This window comes from Balaenoptera acutorostrata, chromosome 15 (assembly GCF_949987535.1).
Source record: "Balaenoptera acutorostrata chromosome 15, mBalAcu1.1, whole genome shotgun sequence".
Lineage (NCBI taxonomy): Eukaryota > Metazoa > Chordata > Mammalia > Artiodactyla > Balaenopteridae > Balaenoptera > Balaenoptera acutorostrata.
The window spans coordinates 36944983-36962576 of record NC_080078.1 but is presented as its reverse complement, the minus strand read 5'-3'; the positions used below and the strand labels follow the sequence as shown (position 1 = coordinate 36962576).

Sequence of the window (17594 nt, the reverse complement as noted above, 5' to 3'; positions counted from 1 at the left end):
GTGTAGCCAAGTGTTTTCGTCTGTTTGGGCTGCTGTAACAAAATCCCACAGGCTGGGTGGCTTATAAACAATACATATTTATTTCTCACAGTTCTGGAGGCTGGAAGTCTGAGATCAAGGCACCAGCACGGTCAGGTTGAATTCTAGTGAGAGCCCTCTTCTTGGTTCATAGATGGGCTGTCTTCTTGCTGTGTCCTTACATGGTGGAAAAGCTGAGGGAACTCTTTGGGGTCTCTTTTATAAGGGCACTAATCCCATCCATGAGGGCTCCATCCTCATGAGCTACCTCCTAATACCATCACACTGGGGGTTAGGATTTTAACATAGGAATTAGGGGGGTGCACAGACGTTCAGACCATAGCACCTGGTGTGCATGAACTTTGGCTTTGGACAGACCTAGCTTCAATCCTGGTTCTAGTTCCCCTTTGAAACTTGTTTCTTTAACTTGATAAGGTTGAAATGAGAGGATCCGAGTTATTTGCCTCCATTGGGGTGAATGCCCCAGCACGCTAAGGCAAAGGCTCCATGGGCATAAATACTTCGCCCCTCAAGAGGTCTGGTCCCCGTTCTGGGTGGCTCTCATGGGTCTGGTCCAGCCACCACTGGAAGTGTGGACCAGTGGGCAAGGCTGCCCCTGGCAAAGCTGGCCCACAGCAAAACTGGGAGGTGATCAACTGCCCCACACTCCTCTTTACAAACCTCTTCAAAATCACAGCCTATTGCTGGAGGGAAAAGCAAGATTGTCCACACTGCCTGTTACATAGATCCTCCTACCACACCCTGATAAGCTGTCATCCAGGCTTTTGTTAGAAATTCTTGTAGACAGGGGAACTCGCCACTTCACAAGCTGCAACATTTCATTTGGGGGCATCCTAGTTGTTTTAAGTTCTAGGAAGCTGGACTTCTGGCCATGCAGACTTTTTGCCCCTGGAGCCCTGGTTGCTTCTGTGAATACCTTGGATGGGCCGGTGCAGGGATGAGGGGGCTCATGTTATAGCCTCTAGAACGCCCCACATGAAGGCTTCATAAACACCGGCCCATCTGAACTCCTTTGAAGGCAGGGAAGAAGCCCACCAGTGAGGTGTGTTTGTAGAGCACATCAGGGACCCAGACACCTCCAGAGCGCATGCCCCTGTATGTCCACTTCTGAGGCATATGCTGCACTGAGCAGGATGATTTCCTGGGAAACAGGCTCTGTTCTGGAAGAGGATGGTAAGAGTCCTCTCTGATCCAGGATTTTGAGAATCGGAGGTCAAGGATCACACCAGAAGTCAGATACATGCCCTCAGGAGGGAGAAAATGGAGCTAAGGAGAAAGTTCTGATGGAGAAGTTTGCTTCTAAAGAGTAAAGGGTGGGCAGAGGAGCTGAGCGGGAAGCACGCCTCCCACCAGAGACATGCATCGGCTCCTCTTTTCATCTGGATTTCCTGCTCAGTCCATAGCTTTTCCCCAAACCCCAGTGAAAACTCTCCCACGCTCAGTTCTTTGAAACTATGAGACACTCTTTTCCCTTTGCAACAGGTGGGTTCTGTGGAAGGAAATCGTGCCTAAACCAGGACACACATCTTTTCAGTATTTTAAAAAATCTTTTTGGGAACTGCATTCCTATATTAACATGCAGTTTATTTGATTTTTATTTTGGTTGCACACTATTGAGAAACTTCTAACGCACACAGATAAGTAGTTGCAAATGCTAATGGTTCTAACAGCTCATCTTACAAGATATCTTTGCACAGAAAAGGCAAAAGCAGCTTTACTATCAGGTCTGCCCCAAAATAAGTCATGCTGGTAGCATAAATTATTTCATGTCTCTGATGCGTTATTTTGTATATTACATTTAAATATTTTATTGCAGCTTTAAAATACATTTCAACTTTTTTTTTACTTCAAAGGTAATTTTTTAAAAATTGTTTTTAATTTATTTATTTTTGGCTGTGTTGGGTCTTCGTTTCTGTGCGAGGGCTTTCTTTAGTTGTGGCAAGCGGGGGCCACTCTTCATCGCGGTGCACGGGCCTCTCACTATCGCGGCCTCTCTTGTTGCGGAGCACAAGCTCCAGACGCGCAGGCTCAGTTGTTGTGGCTCACGGGCCTAGTTGCTCCGCGGCATGTGGGATCTTCCCAGACCAGGGCTCGAACCCGTGTCCCCTGCATTAGCAGGCAGATTCTCAACCACTGCGCCACCAGGGAAGCCCCAAAGGTAATTTTTTAAATTGAGATATAATTCATATACCATAACATTCATCCTTTTAAAGTACAAAGTTCAGTTTTTTTTATTATAGTCACAAAGTTGTACAACCAGACCCATGTCTTTTTGAGAGAGACAGAAGTTACTTCTTCACAAGGAGTTAGCTGATCACACACATGCCGCTGCACTTGAACCTGACCAGGAGACAGCCTGAGACGGTGGGAAAAGGCCTGGGATGGGGAAAAGGCACTGAAGAGCCAGGTTCCATTTTCAGTGCTGCAGGCAGCCAGTTACTGAGCTCTACGATGTCTGCACCTCAGTTTCCTTATCAGTAAAATGAGGTTTTAGACAAAATGCTCTCTAATTTTCTTTTCAGTTCTACTCCGAGCTGCCCATGAAACCTTGAAAGTTTGGGTCTTTCTTGGGCCAAAATAAAGGTGACCCTCAGCTCAATGGTGTGGACTCTTGGAGGCCTTGGAGACAGGATCCCTGGTGGAAGAGGAAGCAGGGGTGTAACATATGCTCAGGGTATCCCCCCATCTACTCTTTCCCAAGGAGAGGAGCTTATCACCCATCCTGTGTTCACTCTCTGAGTCTCCTCTGGCCCTTGTCACCCAGCATCCTGGTTCCTGGGCTCTCTCTGCAAATCCCCCATCAGGGTTGCTGTCTCTTGTCACCCTCTGGGTGTGACACTGAACCCAGTGTGGATCCCTCAGACAGGATGGGCCGGAGAGCTCCAGCTCCAGCAGCTCCAGGATCTGCTCCTTGGTGGGCATCTCTGGCTTTAGCCACTGATGGCACACTCTCCAGAGGTGGCTAAGAGCCTCTCTGGCGCAGCTACCCCTCCTGGCAGAGGGGCCTAATGCATTGACAGCAGTGTTTCAGGACCAGGATGGTGGGCTTGCAGGTTCGATTCCCGCCCCCAGTGGTATCTTTTATCAGGGGGCTCTCCAGTTCTGGGGGATGGGGAGTTCCAGGGCACCCAAGTTTGCAAGCATCTTATGGCTCAGGGGATAGCTTCATACCAGCTGGGACTGAACTGAATCTGGGAATGTCACACCCTGTCTCTCTGTGGGGTGTGGTTGGGCATCTGGGCTCTCCAATTTCTGTTTTTCCCTGGAAACAAACAGTACAGGTGAGCAAGAAAAGCTTACTATATGTGGGGTCAGCTGACACATTACCTGAGGCCCTTGCTATGTTCTCTGTTAGGACCCTGTGCCCTTTCCAGAAGCCTCCAACCAATGAAGTCAAGTCGGTGTTTAGCTCTCAGCTCTTCTTTCTGGCCAGGTGCGACCCCTCTCGCAGCATAACATACCTCTTCTCGATCACACTGAACACAGCTGCACTGTCACCCTCACTTGTGATGAACACGTCTCCCTAGAAAGTTTAGAAAAACTGTAAACTCATGAGAGGCAAGCAATCTCTCCACAAAGCTACCAACCATCAAATCACCCAAACCGGAAACTTCCAAGTCATCTTTGACTCCCTGCTTTCTCACCCCACCAAAGTGTCACCTTTTCCTCCTCAATCTGTCTCGAAGCCCCGCCATCTTCCTCATTCCCGTGACCCCTAGTGAGGGCCCTCATCTCTCACTTGGTTTATTGCAACAGCCTCCTGAGTGTCTGTTGTCTCCGAGCTTGTCCCAGTCTGCAGCATCTAGCTATGGTCATCCCCACAACGTCAAAACCCTGTCCCTGCCTTGCTGTCAACCCGGGTCAGTGCTGTTGGGTAAGGGTGGAGAGAGAGAGAAGTCAGCTTTGAGAGATATTTTTGAGGTAGAATCCACAGGACTTGATGACTGAAAGTTTGAGGAGCAGAGGAGGGAGTGTGTGTTAGTAGCACGAGCAATTGTGTGGATGTGGCGCCACATACTGGAGGCAGAGAGATGAAGGACTAAAGGCCTGGGACTTCCCTGGTGGCGCAGTGGTTAAGAATCCACCTGCCAATGCAGGGGACATGAGTTTGAGTCCTGGTCCGGGAAGATCCCACATGCCGCGGAGCAACTAAGCCTGTGAGCCACAACTACTGAGCCTGTGCTCTAGAGCCTGCGAGCCCCAACTACTGAAGCACGCGTGCCTAGAGCCCGTGCTCCGCAACAGGAGAAACCACCGCAATGAGAAGCCCACGCACTGCAACGAAAAGTAGCCCCTACTCACTGCAACTAGAGAAAGCCCGCACACAGCAAGACCCAACGCAGCCAAAAATAAATAAATAAATAAATAAATATTTTTAAAAAAGGACTTAAAGGCATGAGTTCAGTTTTGGGCATGTGTTTGATTTTTTTTTCTTTGTTTGCTTGTTTGTTTGAATTTTATTGGAATATAGTTGATATACAACATTTTGTTAGTTTCAGGTTACAGCAAAGTGATTCAGTTATACATATACATTTTTCATTCTTTTTTTAGATTCTTTTCTCATATAGGTTATCACAGAATACTGAATAGAGTTCCCTGTGCTATACACACAGGTTCTTGTTGGTTATCTATCTTATATATAGGAGTGTGTGTATGTTAATCCCAAGCTCCTGATTTATCCCTACCCCCTCCCCACATTTCCCCTTTGGTAACCGTAAGTTTGTTTTTGATACCTGTAAGTCTGTTTGTTTTGTAAATAAGTTCAATTGTATCATTTTTTAAAATTAGATTCCACATATGAGTGATATCATATATTTGTCTTTCTCTGTCTTACTTCACTTAATATGATAATCTCTAGATCCATCTATGTTGCTGCAAATGGCATTATTTTGTTCTTTTTTATGGCTGAGTAATATTCCATTGGGCATGTGTTTTCATGCCTCAGAGACACCAAAGGAAGATCTCTTTTTTGCACTTGAATACAGGCATCTAGAGTGCAGGAGAGAAGAAAAATTGGGGCTAGACATAAAGTGAGGTACTTGTAGTCATGGAAGTGGCTAAGCTCGCTTGGGGGTTGGGGCGGGAAAGGGGGGGTGGGGACTGTGGATTCAGGTGATCCCAAGATACACTCTGACCAAAAGCATGTTAGAATTCGGCTGTGGAGTACACAGAAATCAGGTGAGGAGACTGGCGCTGGTTCCAGAGAGAAGTGTCGACTTTTAAAACAACACACAACTTAAAAGTTGTGAGTCAAGTTTATTCATTGTCTTACTGAGGACTACAGCTGGGGAGGCAGCCTCTCAGATAGCTCTGAGAAACTGTCCTGAAGAACTTAGGAGGAGAATATATGTGATTTTGACGAAGGGGTATGCAGCACGCCCCTCCATAGAAGGTTACTGCTATTCACAAGGAACAGATATCTTAGTAATGCTTTTAGTGCTTTTCCAAGTATGGGACAATGCAAGAATTTGGGTTCATAAAATTTTCTCCTTAAAATATCTCACTCTCTGAAGGCCGGCTCTGCCAGTTTTCCCAGAGCACAGAGTGCCTCATTCCTGATCTTCGCCCTGAATTCCTTTCGGGTCGTGTTGAAGGTCAGTGACTGCAGTGGCTAACGACTCAAGCCTTGCAGAACTGGACAGGCAGCGACACTTTTTAGTTGGCAGAAGACACTCTACCCAGGGCAAGTGAGAAGCTCAAAGCGTCCCTTTCGACAAGTTAAGAGACAAACAGGGCGAGCCCATAGCTTCGCGTTGCCAAAGTAGGGTTAGGGCCCAGGAGGTAGCGCCGGGCTCCTCTTCCCGTCACCAGTGCGAGATTCGGGCTGGCCCCCCACAGTCCCACCCACGTAACCTTCCCGCTGGTGCGGAGAGAGAGACCAGAGGAGCCGCTCCGCAGACGCTCTCACCCGCCCCGCTCGGCTTCTACAGAGGCCGCCTCTCTTTGGGTGGCGGAGGTGGGCCGGGAGTCTGGCCGAGCAGCCGCTGGGTCCCCCGCCTACTACGGCCGCTCCAGGAACGCGCAGCTGTGCTGCCGCAAGACGGCGACGGAAGTAAGCGTAGGACTTTCGATTCCCAGCCTTGTGGGCCGCTCTAGCGCGTCTCGTCTCGTTGGTGTTTCCGCCGGCCTGCGCGGCTGGTGGCCGAGCGGCACAAGGTCTCTCCCAGGCCTCGCAAAGCCTTCTGGGAGCTTTACTCCACGCGTCCTCAGCTCCAACCCCCGCTCTAGACGGCGGCCCACGCAGGGCTTTGGTGGCCTGCGTGGCCGGAGGTATAGCCGTCGTGGAGCAAAGACTGAAAGGGAAGATGACGTCTAATGACGTCTAATGCCGTCTCCCGGGAGCAGTGCTGCAGTTTTCTTCTGACTTCTGGGAGCAAAAGATTTTACCTCCATTATTAAACGGCCGAAGTTACTCATTAACCCCTTCCAAGCCACAATCCTGCCACACAATGTCACATCTCATCGACATCTCAAACTACTAAAGTGTAAAAAAAAATTTTAAAGTTCACTTCATTGTCATCATCATAAAAAAGCATTTATTAGATGCCAAATTGCACATCAGACAGTAATCACTGCCCAGTGAGAGCTTGAACTCTAGAGCTAAGACTGATGAGAATACACCAAAAACTGTAAAATCAAAACATTAAACGAACAGCACAAGTGCCTCCAACAAACATATTACTTCTAAGGTATCCAAAGGAACTAGAGACTACAGCATATTCTCAGGTTTATATAACTGTATATTTATATCATATCCCCACACTCCCTAGATTGTTAATACAAGGAAGGATGTCAAAAAATAAGACAAAACACCTGTAGTCAGACGGGCCGTGAAGAGATGGATAATGGTCATCCTGATATCAGATCAATAGCTCTCTCAATCTACAAAACTAAAACAGATGAATATAAACACTTCTAATGAAGATTATTTAGTTACTTTTTAAACAAATGTCCAAGCAAAAACACTTTCCAACGGAAATCCTATAGGCTTAACAAGTTTAATGAACACTTTCAAATAGACTCTTTATTCAGATAAACTATAACCTGCTTAGTACACATATGCAGTAAATTGGCAGATTACTTTGAGCAAAATCTGCAGTATCAGATTGTAAGACATGCTGCAGTCATCAGAATAATGCCACTTAATTATATGGAATCACAGGAGTCAAAGACTCAAAACAGCATTTGCTGTGAAATGTCACTTGTTTTTAGTTTTAACTCCCTGAATTACTGGGTTAGTCATTTTCTATGTTAAATGCAGAGATGTAATAGACTATTACCTACTGCAACAACGCTGTAAACAAAACTATTTTGAGTTCAACTCCTTCAAGAATAACAATTAAATTCCACAGTTTCTTTAATTACAAAATGTAAACTTAACATCTGCAGGCTATTGGAATAATGCTGTTTCATCAATGACGGATGTTAGAGAACCTGATAGTCCAGCAATCACATTAAGGACTTTAATACACATTTTCGTCACTGCATCAACAACAAAACCAAAGAAATTTGTTCAACAATTGAATTCTTCAGTACAAAGTTTTCACTCTGCCTGTGTTAACATCCATGCTGCAAAATGTTGTGAACCGACTGTTCCTAGCAATAAACTCCTGCATTTAGTCTTTCATCCCTGTATTAACTTTCATCCAAGTATTCATTAAAAGTAACATGGGGGCTTCCCTGGTGGCGCAGTGGTTGAGCATCTGCCTGCCAATGCAGGGGACACGGGTTCGAGCCCTGCTCTGGGAAGATCCCACATGCCGCGGAGCAACTAGGCCCGTGAGCCACAACTACTGAGCCTGCGCGTCTGGAGCCTGTGCTCCGCAACAAGAGAGGCCGTGATAGTGAGAGGCCCGTGCACCGCGATGAAGAGTGGCCCCCGCTTGCCACAACTAGAGGAAGCCCTCGCACAGAAACGAAGACCCAACACAGCCAAAAATAAAAATAAATAAATTTTTAAAAAAAGGAGCATTGTGGCTAAAAAAAAAAAAAAAAAAAACATGGTAGGCTAATGATGTCTCTGAATTAATGACCATCTGTGGAATCTGTCAGTTAACACTGTAAATAGAGGGTGAAAAAGCCATCTGCATAAAACCAGCATGGGTCTCACTGATGGATACTGACCGCTTCCTTCAACTCCTTGGGCTCAGAGCAGCTCGAATTACATCCAGCAAATGGATTTAGGTGCAAGTGCACAATAAAGCAACAACTTAAAAGATGCCTCTTTCACAGTAGCTGACACTCAGGGATTTTTTTTTCCTCCGCATAACAATCATTAACAATATTACACCAAAAAGGCATTTTAATTATACTCATGTATATATTAATGTCTTTGTAAAAGATATTTTTCTAATCTCTTGTGGAGGTTTGGCATAATCTTCCAAAATCTAGAAAATAAAAATGTAAAAACTGAAGTTAATTGGGAAGGAAACCTCATCTGGAAAGGTAACTTCCCATGCTGAGTGCAGAACGTCATTGATGGTATGAATTTTCACCTTCCCCTGTACTTTCTTAGGAGCAAAGGAAAGGATAACAGCTTCCATGTTTCAGGTCAGCGCCACTCTGTCCAAACGCCTTCTAAAATAGTCTTCTCTACTTCTTTCTGCAGCAACTCTGCTACTAGGGACCTCTTTCCCAATTTCATCCCCGACCCTGCAACTCTTCAGTTAACTGAAATATGGGAGCCCCTACTATGTGCCAATGGCGCACTGTGCCAGCTGCTCCCACGGAAGGCAGAAGCAGGAAAGCAGGGAGGCAGTACTTTCTGATATTTAGCAAAGGTGTTTATATCCCAGAGCTGGCTGATAAGAAACCTAACTGGAGACCATCTTTCTACACAACTCTAACCACCTCAGACAGAGAGACTTGCTGAAGAAGAACCTATAGAAGACCTCGCTTTTTTATTTGAGACCCCAAAGGCCCGGCAGACTGGTGTCCTGTATCCTAAGAGTGGAGACATGGGAAACAATGAGCCAAAAGAAGAATGAGGAAAAGGGGGAAAGGAGTGGGTGAGCTGGGTTAGGGCTATTGGTTTCCCTTTTCCTCACCAACAGTATCTTCCTGCCTCTAATCAGTGTTAAGAGCTTACAGCAGTAGCCAGCACCTTTTTGTACATTCAGTTCTCAATCTGCTGTTCAGTAGAAAGACCCTACCTTCCAGGTACTACTTTCCTCCAATTAGTCCTAAAGAGGCCTATTATTACTCCTGAGGTTTCCCAGTGATAATCCCATTTTAGTAAATGCCATACTTTTATACCATTTATATAGAATAAGACCATTCTCACATCCCAATCAAAAACCCCTTTAAATGCTGCTTTGCTGAGAGGTACACAATTTTGCTTTAAAGAGAAATTCCACATGAATGTAACATTTACAAGATCCCCTGGTTCTTCAACATTAATAACCATTCCATTTAACAATATTTTGCTCCAGTATTTACATGTAACAGCAGTATCTATATATTTTCAAGTATTTTGATTAAGCTCTAACAATTTTCTGTATGTATCTTTCTTTGGATATGAGGAAGAAAAACTTTTTTCTTAAACCAAACTCAACTAAAACCTAAACTAAACTCAAACTAAACTAAAACTATACTCTGTAGAGTTTGCAATCTCTGATTATAGGGATGGAGTTTGAACCTCAAGTCCTGAACAGTCTTTCAGTTGCTTTGTAACCATACACGTAAGTCAGGCTTGGGATGAAGCACTAAGGGAATGAAGCACGTGCACAGGGTAGCCTCCATGATGACCATCCTCACCCACCCATCTCAGTCCCCCAGCTGCCTGCAGTTTTAACATGTGGTGCAAATGCCAACATATAACGCAGTGTCGCTGAACACATGGCCTCTGACAGCAGAGACCAGAGGTTAAATGCCAGCTTCAGCATGTTGCTACTTTTGTGTCTTGGGCAATGTACTGATTGTATCCTCCAGGGGCTCTACTTACTCATTTACGAAACGAGGATAGTCCTTTTCTGTCAGATTTATTCTGAAGATTAAATTAATATACCTGAAGTATTGAGCATACACACTAAACAAGGGTTACTGTTATTCATAGCAAGGCAGGTGATGTGCTTTGGTAAAGACTTGGAGGTAAATCCTCTTAGAGAGAAGCAAGTACCTTTCCATTGCTCAAGTCCAGGCACCAGAAAGGGCTGTAGTCAGATTGCTAAAATTCCTTCCAAACACTTGAATCACAAAGGCCAGTGGCATCAGATCTGAGAATGGATACTAACTTCACGGATACTAACAGCCATCTCGACACTAACTAGTCCAACCCATTTGGGAACACTTCACATGGAGGGAAAAAAGCTTCCAAACCCCTCCAGAAATTCATATGTAAAACAATAATCTCACACAAACATTACATTCTGATTGTTACAGCAAAAAAAAAAAAAGTATAAAATAGATACAAAGGTACTTACTTTCCTAGATCCTAGATCTGCAGAACTAGCAAACAATAAATAAATTTGCCTTCTAAAACTTACTTAGAAACCATGTAAACAAAATTAAAAGAACTCTAGCAATAACCTTCATTTTAGTGAAAACCGAATTTTTTTTTTATAAGTTCTGTATCTTTCTCCGGCTCATACAAATGGAATCTGGATAGTAACTGAGCTACTGAGTTAGAGTTCTGGCTTTGTTCAGTAGCTGTGACACTGACTATGCTTCCTCCATTATAAAACCGAAATCATGGTGCCTAAATCAAGGTGGTGGTGAAAATTAAATGATATATTACATGGAATGTGTATAAAATGCTTAGCACAGTACCTGGCACATAAAGGGTAACTGTGCCCCAGTTTTCAGTATAAATACTGAGAAGCACAAGCATTAATGAAAACTTGCTATATTTACGTGGTGTTTTGCGCATGGGTTTGCTGATGGACAATGAGATGTGTTTTCAACCTGAAACTTTTCCCACACACGGTACATTTAAAAGGTTCTCCTGTGTGGTTCTTCTGGTGGCATGCAAGCTCTGAGTCCGAAATAAAACTTTCTGCACAGGGTTTGCATTTATGGGGCTTTTCCCCTCTGTGAATGCTTTGATGGGAGATAAGCTCAGAGATACGAAGAAAGGTCATCGAACACTCAGGACACTTTAAGGGTTCGAATTTTGAGAACGAAAGCAAATTTTCCCCGCAATCGCTGCAGTGTTCAGGGTTGTCCTCGTGGCCCCGCTCGGGGAGGGCCAAGTGTGAGGGCTGCCCAAAGCGTTTCCCGCTCGGACTGCATGGGTGCTGGCTGGCTGACCCGTGCCTTTTCTCAGGCAAAGCCAGATTTGTTTTCTGACCAAAATATTTACCACAGGCTTTTTTGGCAGTGTGGGTTTTCTGATGCTGTGCCAATCCTGGGAGCCACATGAAACCTCTTCCACATATGCCACAGGTGTAGGGTTTCTCCTTTACATGGATATTCATGTGCCGAGACAGATGTGAGTGCTGGCGGAAGCTGCTGCCACACTCGGCACACTTATATGGTTTCTCGCCGGTGTGGATTCTCTGGTGTGTTCTCAAGTTGGCTCTGTGATTGAAAATCTTCCCACAGTCACCACATTTATACTTTTTCTCTCCTGAATGCATTTTCTGATGCAAAACAAGGTATGAACTATCACTGAAGCTTTGGTCACATTCAGGACACTTGTATGAATTTTTGGCTTCTTCCCCGGGAAATTCAAGAATTTCAGAAAGTGCTCTGGTTCCTAAACACTGAGATAGTTCTATCAAAGGGGTGTGGTTTTCAATGGTAACTAAAAGGCTTATGAACCTCTTCTTGAAAGCAGGAGTTCTACCTGACATTTTCCTTTCAAGGTTTCCAACTCCATGCTCAGAGGAATTTTCTGGGTAATAGACAAGGGGCACAGCAATGGAGTATTTTTCTAGGGCAAGCTCTTCGAGTCCCATAGATTCTAGCCTTAGCTTCTGATTAATCTCAATCTTGCCTTCTCCTCCTGTTGATAAAAACAAAACAAAGCAAAACATAAACACCCTCAAGTAGTACTGGGGAAAGAACAAACTAGTTACACAGAGGACCAGGAAGCTATAGGATGGCTGACAAAACTCAGGCCTGCCCAAAAGCATTAGTCTTTAATATTTTCCCAAATATTCTTAATTTATAAAGCCAATATATCAATCCAAAAGGGATCTTTCCTTCCAAAGCAACAGCCCTATGACTGCCCCAGCTCACTGCCTGGAAAGGGTTTCTGGGCTGCAGGGTAGTGTGTGGAAATCCAGTCTGCAGTGGTTTTGCTGATTCAAGGAGACCAAGTTCAGGAATGCCAAGGCTGCTAGAATTTGACAGCAAAATACCAGAGAAGAGGCAGATGCCCAGGCAGAGAGCTCTGGGCATCTAGATGGGGTCCCCTTAAGACTCTGGCTGCGTACTAGTCTGTAAATGCATCTGAGGAAACTACCCCAGGTCAGGGAAAGAACCACCAAAAAGGAATAGAAAGAGCAATCTCCAGAATTCACATAATAGTTCAATAGTTCATGTTCCCACCAGCCAAATTGGAAAGACTCCCTACCACACAGAGCATCAGGCAGTATGCTTAGAAAGACACTGCCTTAGCAGCAGGCCAAATCAGCCCTAGACTAAAGATTGCTCTGAACACACCCTAACAAAGCAAAAAGCAAGCCTTGAAAGGATCATATTGATCCCAAGTAACTTACTGATAAATTAGCACCCTACCCCAAAGTCCAAAAATTGTTTTGAAAATACAGCAAAAGCCAGCATACAACAACATAAAACTCACAATGTCCAACATCCAATCAAAACTTACCAGGCATGTAAAGAAGCAGAAAAATATGACCCGTAACTAGAAGCAAAATCAATCAACAAAAGCAGACCCAGAAATGACACAGATGATAAAACTAGTAGAAAGAATGTTTAAAGAGCTATTATAAATATGCTTCACATGTTCAAGAAGGTAGAGGAAAACAAAATGATGAAGACAGAAGTAGAAAATATAAAATGTGAGTTCTGGGAAAGTTCAAATAGTCAACCCTAGTCAAGGATAAAATCTACTCAGGCATAGGAATGTTTCTACATTATAGTTCCTCTTAGGTGAGAAAGGCACACCATCCCCTTAGGATTAAAGCGATTTCCAACCTTTAGCAAATAATAGTAACCCATACTAATGGAGTTTCACAAGTAAAATTGTGAATTGACCGTAACAAATATCTGGAAAGATTACCAAGTCTTATGCAAAACCACAGTCACTGTATTAGACAGGATTTTTGCCTTTTAAAAAAAGTTTTAATTTTTAAAAAAATAAATTTATTTATTTTTATTTATTTTTGGCTGCGTTGGGTCTTTGCTGCTGCGCATGGGCCTTCTCTAGTTGCAAGAGCGGGGGCTACTTTTCATTGTGGTGCACGGGCTTCTCATTGTTGTGGCTTCTCTTTGTTGCAGAGCACGGGCTCTAGGCGTGCGGGCTTCAGTAGTTGTGGCTCGTGGGCTCAGTAGTTGTGGCTCACGGGCTCTATAGCACAGGCTCAGTAGTTGTGGCACACAGGCGTAGTTGCTCCATGGCATGTGGGATCTTCCCAGACCAGGGCTCGAACCCATGTCCCCTGCTTTGGCAGGTGGATTCTTAACCACTGCATCACCAGGGAAGTCCCTAATTTTTTTTTTTGCCCTGCTGCATGGCTTGCATGGGATCTTAGTTCCCTGTCCGGGGCTCCTGGCAGTGAAAGCACCGAGCCCTAACCACTGGACCATCAGGGAATTGCCAATTTTTGCCTTTTAAGAATCAACTCACCCTTTGAAAATTGCACTCTCATGCAAGTTCTTGTCATGACCACATAAATCACTCAGGGGTAGGTCCCACTCCTCCATACCAACATGTGGAAGAGATATGCAATCCTAATCCTAGAAATGACCAAAGTTCAAAAATGCAGGAAAAACAACTATGTTACCCATCAAGGCCATATCCTCCAAACACTCCTGTGGCGTGTCTCTGCTGCAGGACCTCTGGGCAGGGTGCAGACTCACACACTCCTCTTGAGAAAAATATACAGCCAGGTCCTCAAACAGCACTGGTCCCTGAAACAACATGAGAGCCCATCTCAGGACAAGAAACTGGAAAGCTACCCCCTTACTCAGTCTGGGAAGGCTGAGAAGAGCTAGAAACATCAGAGGCAAGGGAGAAAAGGGCTTGGTGGAAAAGGTCCCTGAGTGCTGGCGAGGGGGTATGAATGGGTTCTGAGGGCTGGAGGTGGGGATTAGGAAGGAAAGAGTAAAAATGGACCACTGGAGGTAGTGGTATAAGGACCAAAACGGTAAACTGGGAGAAGTTCTAGAAGAGCCTATTAGAAGAGAAAAGATGAGGGAACAACTCTCAGGGAACCATTAAGGAAACCATTACGTAGGGATGCTCTAAGGGAAAGGAGAAGACTGAGCAGCCCGGGAAGACTCATGACAGGACAGGAGGTCCAGTGTTCTCCCAACATCCTTCCCTTTGCTGGTCCCTCTTCTTCTTCTTCGTCACACTCATGGCTAAGCTCACTGCAGCATCATATCCAGGCCTATTCCTCCTTCCCTAAGTTTACCAAACTTATAAATCAATACAGCTCTGGTGTGATTAAGAATCACCTGGAGTTTCTGTTTGTTTGTTTATTCAACAGGTGTGGAATGAAGCTTAAAAATCTGTAAGTTTGAGCAGCATTCCAGAAAGACACTTTGAGGTACCCTGTAATAGCCTTCTCCAATGGGCCCTGCTCCCAGTTGGTGGTTCTAAAAGGAAGGCTCTGATAAGCCATTTCTCCTATATGCCTGGTAGGAACAAAGACAGCTTGGTGAAAGGGCTCTCTGGGGATCAGGAGCCCTCGCATCACGGGCATGCCTCACCCTCCTCCAAAAGAGGCCAGGCAGAGGCCAGAAAGGAGCGACCGGAACTTGGACCGAGAGAAGGGACCCGGTCTCACCTGGGCCCCGGTTGCAGGGAGTGTGGATGCCATCTTGAGGAGTGGTAGTGTCTTCAAGTCGCCACAGGGACTTCGGGACAGATCTGGGGGGGCAGAAAATAGTACTTGGAGGGGCCAATTCGGCTGCCAAGCTCCTCCACGCACCCCCTCGCATCCCCACACCCTTTAAGACCTGAGCCTATGACTCCTCTCCCCGGCCCAGCCTCGGAAAGGCCGACTCCCGGGCCGGCCGGGCCCCACTTACGGCTCCGAGACTAAAGATCTCAGGAAGCCTCCCGCTATCCAGGCAAAAGCAACAGAAAGCGACGCCCAGCCAAGACTCGAGACCGAAAGACGGCGCCACCGTTAGGCTCCCACGCTCCCATGCTCCCCTACGCTGGACCTGCCGGGAAAGCCGCCGGATGCGGCCGGCCCCCATGCTTTTACGTAGATCTGCCTCTGATTGGCTAGCGTGACCTAGGAGGGGGCAGTCCCTTTTGAGTGTTGACCAATCGGGCGCCTTAATGGAGAACCTCCCGCCCCCGGCTCACCCGGCATTCTGGGAGATGTAGTTTTCCCTCAGTTTTTCCAAGCATTTCCGGTTCCGCTGTCTGGGTCTCCCCCCGTGAGCTTCGTGCCGGCGGACCTGGTGAAGTGGAGCGTTAGCGTGACCACAGAGGGACGTAATGTTTCAGGGAAGAAGGAAAGCAAGTAGACAGAGAGAATCCGGAACCTGAAGAGTATCGGTACTGAAATGTGGGTTCGGCCGGCAGTACCCTGTGGGTCCGAAACTTTGGTCCGGCCTAGGTGAGATGCCTGAGTGGCCAGGAGTGCGGGTCCTAGTCTTAGCCTGAGTAGTCCGCTGTGTCTTGGGCGGACTGCGTGGCCATGGAATGTAAAGGGGTGTCTCCTGGGTGGACAAAGTTCAGGTCGGCGCAGGCCGGTTGCTCGTCTCCAACGCAGTGTATTCTAGGGGCATTGTGCCCGGCGACTGCAGCCCAACCGAGCCGTATCAGGCTCGGAGCCACAGCGGACTTCAAGCGGTAGTAGAGCCATCGGATTGCTTCGCGGGACGTTGTAGGCCTCTTAATACCTCACATTCGACCTGCCCCATTGCCACATATTTTCCACTTTACTGGCACTGGGTGCCGTGGTGTAGGGATTTGGAATTAGAAAATTGAGCTGCTTCCGCAGCTCTGCCACTAATTGCTTGTGTAATTTTGGCCTATATACAACTTTGCTTTCCTCAGCTGCAAAGAACTCAGAAGCCTTTCCTCAGAGGGTAGTTTCAAAGAAGTTGTCAGTTTACAAAGGTGTCTGAAAAAACAAGGGTGATATTTACCTTAATAGAAAATTCTGAATACGTCTCAATATATTTTCTTATTCTTGTGCCAGGCATGTTCCTGTACCTAAAAGGTTACTCAAGGAGTGGTTGCATATTAATTGAAACAATATTATCAGAGTTGACAAAATAAGTAACGGGATTTGGTGGAATATCAGATAGGATAGTTTCAGCTGCAAGTAACAGAAAACCCAACAAAATGTTCAAAGGTAGGGCAGTTATAGGTTGATTAATTCAATGGCGTAATGACACCATCATGGTCCCAATACTTCCATATTTCTCCTCTGCCATCCTTAGCATGTTGGGGAAGATGGCAATGGAATCCACGTAATACATGCCGACAAGCATTGTGTCATGTACCAGTCCTAAACCAATCATTATCAAGAGTAAAAAGACTAGCTACTGTATTGGTTTACACCCATCATGGTTCACCTCCAGGGGACCCAGTCTCTCCTGACCATCTACCTACACAAAATCAGGGCTCTGTTGGAAAATAAAAAGAAGGACGAAGAATAGACAGGTTAACTAACAGTATCTGCCACAAGTGACATCTTGACAGGTAGAGCTAGGCCTTGTGGGGATGGGTCACAAAAGAGGTATCTGGGGGTCCCAGGAGGAAGGAAAAAGGTGCTGAAAGGACAGGTGGAAGAATGATAAGGACAAACTTTCCTACAGGCTAGACCAACCCAAAGTGTAAATGTTGAAGAAGAGCTAATGGCCTGGTACATGTTCACCATGTAATCACGCAGCTGTTCAAGTAGTCCTCTTTCCCCTCTTCCTTTGTACTTAATTTTATGGTATTCTTATGTCAGAGATATCTCATTTGGGGCTAGATCCTCCTGATTTTGATCTGTGGCCCTTTCACCAAGAACAAGTGGCTCTAATGGCCCTTTCCTTTGAATCCTGTTCTCATTATTACAAAGAGATAAACCCAGTTTCCAATGACTAGAAATTAAGCCTGTGGTATTAACTCACTGGGTAACCAGAGAGTTATCTTTGAAACAGGAGAGGAGCAAAATCTTCCCTAGGCCTTCTGACTACCAAAACTAAACAAGTAGATCAAGAAAGAAGAAGCTTGAAAGCTTGATCTTGCTAAAAGGAAAGAGATGAGATACAAAGTCTATGATAGACCAAGATTGAAAGAATAAGACTGAATTATATACCTAACTTGATTTTTTATTTATTTATTTTTCTAACTTGATTTTTAAAAAATCAGAGGTGCTTGACCATATATCCATTAGAAGTTCAAGTGACAGATTTTAATAATCCAAACTTAAAAATTCTTCTGCCACAACCCTTTGACAAGTTTCTTCATT

The 17594-nt window shown here is 45.4% G+C and overlaps 2 protein-coding genes across 5 annotated transcripts in view; one reads left to right on the top strand and one right to left on the bottom strand.

Annotated features, from left to right (window-relative positions):
• Positions 1 to 7048: 7048 nt before the first annotated feature.
• Positions 7049 to 15366, bottom strand: ZNF597 (zinc finger protein 597). Of its 4 annotated transcripts, none has more exons than XM_057529785.1 (4): positions 15130 to 15366; positions 14958 to 15040; positions 13950 to 14076; positions 7049 to 11983 (listed from the first exon to the last, which is right to left on the bottom strand). In XM_057529785.1, the coding sequence occupies exons 2-4, from the start codon at positions 14988 to 14990 to the stop codon at positions 10887 to 10889; spliced, it is 1257 nt and encodes a 418-aa protein (XP_057385768.1). In that variant the 5' UTR covers positions 14991 to 15040; positions 15130 to 15366; the 3' UTR covers positions 7049 to 10886. The 4 variants fall into 4 exon arrangements, with proteins under 4 accessions (XP_057385768.1, XP_028022248.2, XP_057385769.1 ...); XM_028166447.2 differs by having other exon boundaries at positions 15202 to 15366; XM_057529786.1 differs by having other exon boundaries at positions 15285 to 15348.
• A 190-nt stretch (positions 15367 to 15556) lies between these two features.
• NAA60 (N-alpha-acetyltransferase 60, NatF catalytic subunit) overlaps positions 15557 to 17594 on the top strand; it is a 47060-nt gene continuing 45022 nt past the window's right edge. Inside the window, exon 1 of the mRNA XM_057528871.1 lies at positions 15557 to 15743. The gene's annotated coding sequence lies outside the window, so the exon portion shown is untranslated. The remainder of the gene's footprint in view (positions 15744 to 17594) is intronic.

Coding starts and splice junctions, on each gene's coding strand:
- ZNF597 (XM_057529785.1), bottom strand. CDS start 14,990: ATGGCATCCACACTCCCTGCAACCGGGGCCCAG. Junction 14,077..14,957: donor TCCCTGCAACCGGGGCCCAG/GTGAGACCGGGT, acceptor ATGTTGTTTCAG/GGACCAGTGCTGTTTGAGGA. Junction 11,984..13,949: donor GGAGGATATGGCCTTGATGG/GTAACATAGTTG, acceptor TTTTATCAACAG/GAGGAGAAGGCAAGATTGAG.